Source organism: Mangifera indica, chromosome 2 (genome assembly GCF_011075055.1).
Source record: "Mangifera indica cultivar Alphonso chromosome 2, CATAS_Mindica_2.1, whole genome shotgun sequence".
NCBI lineage: Eukaryota > Viridiplantae > Streptophyta > Magnoliopsida > Sapindales > Anacardiaceae > Mangifera > Mangifera indica.
In genome coordinates this window covers 3,101,080-3,113,471 of record NC_058138.1, presented here as the reverse complement: position 1 = coordinate 3,113,471, position 12,392 = coordinate 3,101,080, and the positions used below count along the sequence as shown (strand labels likewise).

The following is a 12,392-nucleotide window of genomic DNA, read 5'->3' as shown; positions in this document are numbered from 1 at the left end:
TTACTTCTCAATTGTTTTTATCTAATTCAAAACTAAAACAACATTGGATTTTATAAACCCCATACTATAATATATTTAATTAACAAGGTTCTTATAACAGTCTGTCCAAATTCAATTAACTAGTCAATTAACATGATTCAATTGAAAATTAAATTAAAAATCATATACTTACATGTGTGTATGTATCTAAGGTTTTTTCTTTTTACTATTTTCAATTAAGAAATAAATATGAGATTAATACCTTATGTTCTAAGCAAATGAATTTTGACTCTGAAACTTGAACTTCACCCTCCTCACTATTATCTTGGAAGCTTGGATATCTTGAAGTGAAGTTTGGACAGTCTTTTATGTCCAAAACTTTTAACATCGGCAATTTCAAAACATGTGTTCCTTGATAGAAAACAGTAAGTTTAGGTAAATCTTGAAATGCCAATTGAGTTATACGTGGAAGCATAGAATTACCAATTTCTATTCCTTCTTTTTCTTCTTCTTCTTCAACAATCTTCTCCAAGACTTTACAATTTTTTATCTTAAGGTATTGAAGTTGTTGGAGGCTTTTGGCTATAGAAAATGGAAACACATATTTTATTTTATGACATCTCTTTAAAATCAACTGTGTCAAGTTTTCATAAGAAGAAGTTGAAAGTTGGCTCTCCCAAATCTTTCCAAAGCTAATATTGATCAATTTCAAACTCATTAAATCGGTGAAAATAACCTGCAGTCAAAGTTAATTATTGTTTCAATATTTACAAACTCATGAGAAAACTTAAAAAAAAAAAAATTAGTTTTCATGGAATTATAGATGACATGCCATAAATATTAATAATGTGTTTTATTTTGTTGTCTCTAATAGTATCAACTACAGAATTATGCATGAAATAATGAAATCAATTTGTAAGAGATTATAAAATATAGAGATTGAAGAGAAGTATTTAATAGTGAAATTGAACCGAAAATTTAAATCACTAGCAACAAAAAATGCCAAAATAGAATGAATTACATAATACCACAACTATATATGTTAGCAAATGAGAATACACATAAAAGAAAATAGAAATATAAAAATAAAGAAGTTCAATAAGTTATAATCAATCAAACCTTATTGTTAAAAAGTGGTCTAGTTTCATTGGATTGCCAAATAACTTTTGAAGCCTTGTTATCATTCTCTTCATTTGAAGATTCAACCAACTGCAAAACTTCAACATTTTTTATTCCGCATAATTTTTCTAAGTAGATGGTAAAATTAAATTTAAATTGTAATATCCTTAAACACTCAAATTGGACTTTTCCAAAATGAAACCGCCATTGGCCAATTGATATTTTGTATCTTTTAAGCTTTTTGGTAAAAAAGTCTTTAGGCAAGACATCATTATCTTCAATATCCAATTCTAGAATGGTAAGCTTGGACAAGAGCTTCATTTCCTCAAGTAATTCATGCTTCCACTTAATAGAACATGACTTTATATAAAATGCTTCTAATTGGAATAATTGGGATATCACATTTGGAGCAATAACTTTCAACTTCCAACAATAGCTCAAGTCTAGTACCTCCAATTTTGTCAATTGACCCATTTCTGCATGAAACTCCTTAATCAAAGTATTTTGCAAGCTAAGGATCTTTAGCTTCTTAAGTTTTCCAATAATAGCAACATCTTCAATTTTGCTACCATCTAAACACAATGTTTGAAGGTTAGTCAAATGATCAATTGATAATGACAACAACGACTGTTTTAGTTCAAATAAATTTAATACTCTGAGCTTGGACATCATGATGAGAAAGCCCTCAGGGATTTGGAAAGAAGAACCCATCTGACTTGCTTGAAAAAATTCAAGTTTTGGACAATTTAATCCTTCAGGCCAAAGTTGAGTAATAATATTATTACCAACTAATGAGATTATTGTGCATCGTCCAAGCTTATCTTTATCCTTCCATTCCCTTTCAATGTCATTTTTCTCTGTATATACATGGTAGTCTGTATATGCACATGTTACAGCAACAAGACGAACAACATCATGCATAGAAAAATTTCCTTTACTTCTACCATCAAGTAATAAACAACGGTCTTTGAGTTCATTCACCACGACCTCTAGTTTATTTAGTGCTTCTGCTATGGTTAGGTTGACTCCTTCAAGTATCCCCAAGCTCACGATGTTTTTCAATAAGTCTAAAATGGAAGTATCATTCTCCATTAGACTAGAAATTATGAAAGTTTTCTTGAGCTCGTCATCTTCTAAGTAATCGTAACTCAACTTAATCTTTGTATATTCCTTTTCCAAAAGTCTAGTGAACTTTGTTGGGTTAGGCGTGCGTAGTACTCTCAAGGCATCTTCCCATTGAAATTTTTGTCTTTTGTTCCTTAATGCTTTTGCTATAGTACAAATGACAATCGGCAAGCCTCCACATTCCTTGCATACATCATTTGGTAAACAATTCAATCCACATGTTTGAATAACATTACCTGCATAGAGATATATGATTATACAAATTGCATTTTCTATTTGCATGCATACTTTGGATTTAAAAAAAGTTCTAAATGTTGATTTCAATCTTTTCCTAATAAATTCATCGAATTATTTATCTAAATGAATTCAACTTTATAATTTAAAATATCATTTCTCTTGAAATTTATTTGCAAAAAAATAATTGAAAGTTGGTAACATAATAAGAGCAAAATAGTGTCTCTCTCAAATTGTTTGAAAAAGATACAATTAACATCTTAAATCAAAATAGTTTTATTTAACAAACTTTAGAAAAAGAGGTTCTTAAAATTATTTATTAGTACACGGATTTAGTGGAAAATTGTATCCTTACTATTATATTTATCCAAATTATCATATAACCTTAATTTAACAAAAATTAAAAAATACCCTTTTAAATATCCAAATCATACAAGCCTTTTATTTTCCTTTCTTTTCATCCTTACCCATTTTTTTCTCTCTTTCTATATATAAGGGTATCTTTGTCATATAATCATATATTAGGGGGTAAACTATAATTTTGAAAATATTGAGGGTCTTTTAAAATTTTACAGGGGTCATTGGAAATTCAAAAAAGTTTGTGGGTCTTTTTGGAAAATTTTGAAATATTAGTTTGCCTCTTAATAGTTTCAAAATGATAGTTACATCCCCACAAAATTAAACAGAATGCAACAAATTATGTGTATAAATGTTATATTACTGGTATTGGGACTACACAACAATTTTAAATAATATATGGGTTTGAAAAGTTTCAGAGATTGATTTGTAAGATTTTAAATATTTTTAAGAGTTAAATTGTCATGTTTAAAAAATTTGGTTCTAATACAAAGTTTTTTTTAATTTTTTCAAAATATATTTATTATAAAATTACTATTGTACCCTTATGCAATTATTGTTTTTTTTAAATGGAATTTGATTTTGTGTGGAAAAGTGTTTTTAGAGAAAACCTTGGGTGGGAAAATTTTATTTACTCTTAGGAGAACAAATACAATAAAATCAAATATAAAAATTTGATGTCTAGAGTAAGGGTGGATTCAATCTGAGTCAAACCTGAGGTTGACTCGAGCTCAAATCACAAACATATTGCTAGGCTAAAGTTCAAGCTCAAGTTCATTCTCATTCGAACTGATAAGCAATGTCACTAAATAACAATAGATAGTGTAAATAGTATTGTTAGAGTGGTTTATAGTGTTATTACTTGAATAAACAAATAGTATCATCAAATGAATAAACAAATCAACCTCAAGTTAAGCCACTCTAGAACATGAATATAATAAAATGTTATCTTACACACAAACCACACCCTTAATCTAGAATTGTAAAGTTTTCCATCAAGCACATAAGTGAAATTAAAATTTGAAGTTAAAATTTGTTCATGTTATAATTACTTTAATCTTTTTAATATTCACATCAAAGCACAACAAATAATTAAAAAAAATGAAAATTTGTTAATATAGAAAACATACAAGTGAAAATTTTTTAACACAATTACCTGTCATTTTTTTGAATAGGGTCCAAGCTTCTTCTTCATTTAAAGTGCCCATCCTGTAATTAATTGCAGAACCCATTTTCTCCAACACATCTAAATTTCTTGTTGTGAATAAAAGTTTATTTCTTCCACGACTAGCTCCGCAAGGAATTCCAAAAGTTGTAAAATCTAAAGGTTCCCAGATATTATCTAGAATTAAAAGGATATTCTTGTCCTCCATTCTTGAATATATCTTGTTTGCCATTCCACTATCATTTTCGAATTTCAGCTTCAATTTGTCTGCAATTGTTGTTTGAATCTTCTTTATATCGGGAGACTCTGAAACCTACAAGACATTAAAAAAAAAAAACAATTTGTTCATTCATGACCAGATCAACAATATTGTATAGAATGCTTTTTTACCTCTACAAAAACAATCTCCTCAAAGAGCTTTTCCTTCTCGGCTTTCCTACCAAGTTCTTGCACAAGAGAGGTCTTCCCAAGACCACCCATCCCATAAACACCAATCATGAAGACATTCTCATCATTTAAAGCATCCCATACATTCTTCACTGTGGAGTTTCTTGATTCAAAAGCCAAATAATCTTCACTAGATCTAAGCCAGATCTCTGGTGGATTAGTAGGATAGGAAACTGGATCCAAATCCTTTTCTTGCTGGAGGAGTGGATCAATATCATCTCGCTTTAGTTTGAATGCTTTCTTGCTTTGTTTATAGTGGATGATGAAGTTGGGGCACAATCCCTTAAAACATCGAGGGTTGTTTGCTTTCTCTTGAATCAGCTGTTCTGCTTCAATAATGGTCTTCTCCACATCCTTCTGCCAGTTTTTGACATTCTGTTTGATCTCTTCCACATTTCTTTCAGCTGCAGTTACCTTATGCTGAACTTCAACTCTTGTGTTCTTCAGCTTATCAACTTCCTTTTCCAGATTTTTGAAATTAGTAGTGTAGTTGTACAAGTACTTAAATTGACGCCAAATTGGTGCAGCCAACCACTTGCCAACTTCGAGGATAGGACTTACCACAACCCCGGCAATATCAGCCATTTTTTATAAACTTATTTCGAATTTGAAAAACAGAAGAGAAGTAAAGCAAATGAAAATAATCACAGGACAAACTCTTTTCTAACAATAAATAAGAGAAAAGAAAATTATATTTTTCCTGGAAAACGAGAAATATCCGGAAGCAAGATGGTTTGTGCTTTTTTTTAAAGAAATCAGAAATATTGAAACTAATTTAAAAGATAAAAATAAAAACAAGAAATAAGCCTGAAATAAAGAAAGTAAAACAGAGGAAGTAACAGGGCAAGTAATAAGATGCAAGCTCAAGAAACAAAGGGATCTGGTTTCAGAAAAGTTTGTGAGTGAAAGTATTTCTGAATGATTGAGAGAGAAGAAAATTGAAGATAATGAAGAGAGATTACAGTGAATAAGAATCAGTTGCTGATAAATTTAGTGTGAAGGATTCATCTATGAAAGAAAGTTCTACCAAATTCAATTGATTTAACTTTAATTGTGAACAGAATTATACTTTATCAAAGTACAAAAAATAGACCTCATTAATTAATTATTTTACAATTCATAGTGGTGGAAAATGAAGATTAAAATAGGCAAAGTACCATTAGCTTTATTAAGGGCTCTTGCAAAAGCTAAACTTTATTATTCATTAATTAATAATTCATGCTTTATATGATAATACTTATCCAAACCTGAGCTGGATTCCATTACCATCTATAATTTATTATTAAACTATTGTAATGAGCAGTTCAATCAAGCCAAATTAATTTTCAATTAATTTTAGATAAGCTCGGCCTTTTTAAGTTTATGAGCTCATATTGACCTAACCTTAAGCTCAGTTTGATTCGAATCAATCCTTATTTATAAAGAGTTTATATAAAATATATTATATAAACTATTGTATATATATGTGAATCAAAGGTGTGAGCCAAGTTGAATCAAACTCAAGATTATGCTACTTGAGTTTAGTTTTTGAATTAAATCCGAACTTGAGCTTAAAGATGCCCATCTTGGTGAGCTCACAAACTCAAAGCTCAGTTCAAGTAAAATATTAATAAGCCTAAAAAAGTTTTAAATATAATTAACACCCCTAAAATTTTACATATACTTTAAATATAGAAATAATTGATGAATATATAAATTATAAAGTGAAAAGAATAATTTAAAAATTAGAAGATGAAGATAATTTTTTTTAATTAAACTGAAGCTAGTCAAACTTGTCTCAAACTCGAGTATTCAATAATATTTTCTATATAAATAGCCAATAACACATATATCAACATAATATTAAGATACAAAGACCTTTTACAAAAGATACACATATAAATCTAATTTAGAACCAAAGAAAGACTTAGGCAATTATATATATATATAAAAAATTTGCAATTGCTACTCTATTAATATTTTTTTAATTACGGCTCTCACATCTATATATCCACGGGTAGTAACTTGAGCTTTGAGGTGTTTTTCCATAGAAAATCTCATTTTATTCTTGTTCTCATCCCTTTTTCTCTTTTGTCGAGCTCCCTGTAACAAAATTAAATTGCGATTATATTAATTTTATTTTAATTTTATATTATAAATGATTCAATTATGAACATAGATTCAGAAAAACAGACCTTAAATTCAAATTCTACATGTCAAAAAACCTTAGAATACAAAAATTTCAATTTGCCTCTTATATGAAAAATATAAAAAAAACCCATGATTTTGCATAAAGTGATTTGCCCCACTAAAACCCACCATATGATATGCATGGCAGATAACTTCAGAAGAGAGCATTTTGGCCCCCACCAAGTGAATTTGTGTCTCAATCGTATGAATTTGTGTGGTTGACCTAAGACCTTGCATGTCAACCAATTTTCTAAATTTGTGATTCAGCCTTATCACATGATTTACTGTTTAAAAACTTGCATTTTGGCCCCCAACCATATGAATTCATGTGGTTTAGCAAGTTTGAAAAATGCACAAAACCTTCTCGTCTCCATGAAATCTCACCACACGAATTTGTGTGGTCAGTGCGACATTTGCATGGTCACTGTCGAATTCGTTTGGTGAGATTTCACCTCCCAAACTTAATTTTTTAAATGTCATTTCAACAATAATCAACTCTACAACTAATCTAACATAAAAACCCTAAGAAAATTTATCAAAATCTCCAACAAATCAAGCAATTTCATCAAATCTTTTAAATTGGAACCTTAAATCTAAACACCCAAATTTCACATCAAATCATCTAAATCTTGAACTGAAATGCATAAAGACATGACAAAAATTGTTTTACTAACCTTTTTACTAATTTTCATCATCAAAAAAGTCACAAAAATCAGTTGAGAAAACTGATCAGATAATGTATGTGAGAACGTGTGGTGGAGACTTTGTTTTCGTATGCTTGGGAATGACGACCTGTCGTTTTCTTTGTTTTTTAAATAAGGGGCATTTTCGTCTTTACAATGAAATAGGACATTTTTGTTTAAAATTCAAAAAGTTGGATAATTTGTTTTGCCCCCTATATTTTGGATAATTTAATTAATTTCCCTATAAAATATTAAAATATTGCATTCTCAATGAAAAGCTCGATTATCAATGCGTACAAAGCCATATTACCAAATTATATGCATGGATAAGGAAAAGACTTTAAATATTAAATAAAGAAACATGGAATATATATAAAATGCTCTTGTCGTGGTGGCCATTAGATGCATCAAACAACCAAACTTGAGTTGGTTTCTATTTTATACAGGCTCAGATTTGGCTCAACAAGTTTCCTTCAAAGTTGTTTTTTGTTACAGTTTTAAACTGAACTAATTGAGTTTGTTTGGTATTATAGTTAAGTAAAAATTAATTAAAATAATATTGTTTTGATACTATTAATTAAAATAACGTTATTTTAATTAATTTAAATAAAAAAATTTTTGACTTATAAACTTGATTAAACAAACACCTTCAAATTAAACTTGAGCTTGATAATATAAAATCATTAACTTCAATTAATTGATAATGGAAACTCACCCAGTGACCAAATTAATTAATATGATTAAAGTAAGAGTAGACCATTAGCTTCATTAATTATTATTTTATTATTCATTGTGGTGGAAAATGAAGATTAAAGTAGGTAAAGTTAGTATTAGCTTTCTTAGGTACTCTTGCAAGAGCTAAACTTTATTATTAATTATAATATACACATGCAAACCTGAGCTGGTTTCTATTAGTATCATTGTGTCATCTGCAAATCATGTGTCCTCAATTTCATCGGTAAGAGATGTCTTCTACAAACAATCATTATAACAATGGGATGATTAATTTATGCACACTAAACCATTTCTTGAATCCACAGTCGTCAAAAAATTCTACAACTTGATCTTGTAATCTTTAATACACAACAAAGGATAGGGGAACACTTGCACATGACGTATAGGTTAGATTTTATTAAAAAAAAGGATAATCAGGGTTATCAAAAAAAAAGAAAAAGAAAGGAAAAAGAATAATGAAATTTGGACAACCTTAAAGTTGTGGGCAACTTTAAGGCCAATTGTAGGAGGTTTTTAATGTCTAGAATGAATGGAAATGGAAAACCCTAGTTTTTTGAATTATTTGGTTTATCCATAAATACAACTATAATGAATAAAATGTCTTCTGTTTTGTTTATTTGTTGCTTGTATTAAATAATGTGTGTGTGTATATATATATATATATATGTATTTGATTTAATTCTAATTAGATCTAATTCTGATTTGATATGATTATGTTTTATTGCATATTTTTTTTCCTATTTCATTGGATTATGATTCTATTTTAGACTATATTGTAATGTTATATATTGTACGATTAAGGTGAAGACAACATTGCTTTTAATTTAAAGAGATAACAACAATGGTATAACTCTTAAGGTTTGGGATTATCTATGTTTCTATCCCTATAACTCGGCAAAAACGCATTAAATTATTCTCATTTTGTGTATTAGGTATCCATCATTGTAATTGAATATTTAACCTAATCTCAACAACTATAGGTAGAGAATTCAATTAAGAACACAAACTTTGAGAGCAACATACCAACTATTTAAACCCTAAGGGTTAGTAAAATTAATGGAATATTAGAACTTTCAACGAAACGCTTGGATTCGAACCTCTACCATGCTTATAAAACCTTGACTTAGGGCTAATAGAGCTCAATCGGTTAATGCAGAAGCTAGCAAATAGGCTAGCATGGCTTGAAGCAGATAGGGTGTACTACGAAGAAGAAGAACTACTTTCTTCATAAAATATAAACAATAATAAAATACAAACGGTGAACAAAAAATCAATTATTTATAACTTTAGTGTGAATGATTCAGTGTAAACTCAATTCATCCATCTATGAAAGAAGTCCCACCAAATTTAATGGATTTAACTTTAATTGATTGATTGTTAAAACTCATCTTGTGAATAGATTAATACTTTATCAAAATAACAAAAAGAAGGCCTCATTAATTAATTATTTTAATAGGCAAAGTAGCATTAGCTTTATTAAGGGCTCTAGCAAAAGCTAAAATTTATTATTAATTAATCAATAATTCCTGCTTTATATAATATACTTGTCCAAACCTGAGCTGGCTTCCATTACCATTAATAATTTATTATTAAATTGTTGTAATTAGTAGTTCAGGCAATGGAGAGAAGTCACTATCAAAATTATATTTATATTAACAAAATGTAATTCAATTTGATCCGCAATACATAGGCTAAAAATTTTTAGTTTAAATTAGATTTTGGAGAGTAAATTTGAGTCTCACCCATCTTTATATTCACATGGTGGGTTTCCATTGTAATTTTTCTTCCTACTTTATATTATAAAATAAATCATCTGACCTTTGTTTTATATTATAAGTTAAATGACAATTTTTCACCCAAGGTTTAGCATAGACTCAACTTTTTACTTATTAATTATCGAAAATCTAAATACCTATATTTCTGTTAAATTTTACTATTATTATCAAGAGTAAAATTATCATTTAACAAAAATATATTAAAAACTAAAAATTGATTATATTTTCATCCTTCAAGTTTAAAAACTAACAAAGTCCTCTCAACCCAAAGTTTGAAAAATTTTATTCTCTCTTAGGGTTTTTGCAATAGCTGCCAGCGAGAAGAGAAGATAGTCAATGATGATTAGAAATAGATCACAGCTAAGAGAAAAGTCAAAAGGGAAGAAAAACGTCATTGTCGTTGTCTTCTTCTGCCGTTGGCATCTACTGTAAAAACTTTAAGAGGGGAATATAAGTTTTTTAAACTTTAGGTAAAAAAAGTGGGATAAATGATTAGTTTTTAAATATTTTATTAAATAATAATTTTATTTTTAATAATAATTCTAAAATTTAATTGATAACTAATTATTTAAATTTTTAATAATTAATAATTAAAAAATTTAGCTTCCACCAAACCTTTAAGGGGAAACAGTCATTTATCCTATATTACAGGCTCTCTATTTCATTCGACAAAGTTCGTCTGATGATTGACAGCTTAATTATAAGTAGCGATCAAATTAGAATCTTGATGGGCCACTTCAATCTGATGAAGTGATATCTTTTTAGCAGTCAATTCGTAGTTTCCACGTGGATGATTAGATTGGATTAGATGTCGTCTTTTAAAACATATATATACATATGTTTTATTAAAAGGGGGATCAAATCAAGATTTAATAATTAATAAATAAAAATTTTAATTTTGATATATTATTACAAAAAATTTAAATTTATATTTTTTTATACATAAAATTTTATCTTTTATTATTCAAATTATTTTTTAAAAATTAAACATATATGATTTTGTCCAGGGAATAAATACAAATTCTTTTAGATTGTTAATTCCTCTTATTTAATTTGAATTTGAATTCAAATTTAATTTTATTGTACAATTTTAAGCTCCAAAAACATAAATTATATGATGATATTATTCTAAAGCAATGTTTTATGTATTCAGTTTTTTAATATTGAATTAAATAGGTAGATGATATATATTTTATTTTAATTTATTTTTAATTTAAAATTATTAATTAAAATTGGCACACATTATTTTATCGATTAGTTTATTTTGAAATGCATAAAAATAAACATCTTTAATTTTTTTCATAAATAATTAATTATCAGAAAAAAAGGACATAATTGTAATGAAAAGCAATAATATTTATAATTTTGATGGAAAATTATAATTATTTCTGGTTGGTTTAGTTGTTTAGATTTAGCTTTTTATTTTTTGGAAATTAGAGTAAAGGAAGGGCCAGCTGTGAACACAACGAAAAATTTTATAGCCCAATTTCAGAAAATGTAAAGCCCACTAGGTCTGCTTGAGAAACGGCGCCGTTTCCGGCAACCAATAGTTTCAATTAGAAGAATTCTCTAGAACGAGGGTTATCGAGAAATAGGTAGACAAGTCCAGTCCAGAGAGCAGGTCGAAAAGCGAGAGAAAGATGTCGTCGTACTAAAATTGAGTCAACCAATATTTGAATTTAATTTAATTTGAATTTAATCTTAATCGTTTTTATAGTCTATGAGCATTCCTACTACTACTACTACTACTATAGAGACTAAACTCTCCAAGACTCTCATTTGAAAATATAAAAAAAATTGGAAGTAAAATAAGAAATTTCGTGTTGAACGATTATGAATGAATTCTTTAACCTTTTTTTCTTTTTACATTTTAGAGATTAAATTTTACTCTCAATCTATCTTCATCTTCACATAGTAAGTTTCCATTACAATCACTTTTTCCTGTATTTTCTTGGTTTCACTATTTCATACCTAATTAAATCATCTAGACCTATAAAGTTTGGTTCAACCCAGTTTAGAAGTTGGGTAACTTAGGTTGATGGTTTGTTCCCATTTAAATATGGTTTCTAATCCGATTTGAATAATTGTAACCAATTATTACTACAACTTAGTTTTGTTTATTATCATATAAAATAATGATATTTCTTCGATAAATCATAAATTCAATAATAACGAATTTAATACATAAATTTAAATTATAAATTTGAACCAAATTTAAACTGTCTCATCTTCGCTCGAATCAAATTTAAATTATTTTTAATTTTGGTAGGATAAACTCACCGAATTGCTTTTCATTCCACTCCAAATTTATGCGAAAATCGATGAGAAAAATTGAAATGCAACTTAAAGTTTGGGTGTGTCGTTTCCAACTTAAAAGTGCGTTGTCATAGTGCAAATTTCAGCTAAAATGCTTAGAGGCTTATAACGGGAGACGGACTTAGAGATAATTCTTTTTCATCTTTTTGCTTTTAGATAATCATCATTTGGTCCAATTATATCAAATATCCTAATTTTGTACCTTTAACTTTTCAAATGATTTTAGTCTTGTTCTTTTTTTAAAATTATTTTAAGTCGATTCCATCCATTGTTAGCAAAATGGATGAT

General features: G+C 28.1%; 1 protein-coding gene across 1 annotated transcript in view; it reads right to left on the bottom strand.

Moving 5' to 3' along the window:
* Window positions 1-5,475, bottom strand: part of LOC123208296 (probable disease resistance protein At4g27220) — a 46,774-nt gene extending 41,299 nt beyond the window's left edge. The window contains exon 1 of the mRNA XM_044625693.1: window positions 4,370-5,475. Coding sequence (XP_044481628.1) covers window positions 4,370-5,011 — 642 coding nt within the window. The 5' untranslated portion in view covers window positions 5,012-5,475. The remainder of the gene's footprint in view (window positions 1-4,369) is intronic.
* Between the last annotated feature and the right edge of the window lie 6,917 nt (window positions 5,476-12,392).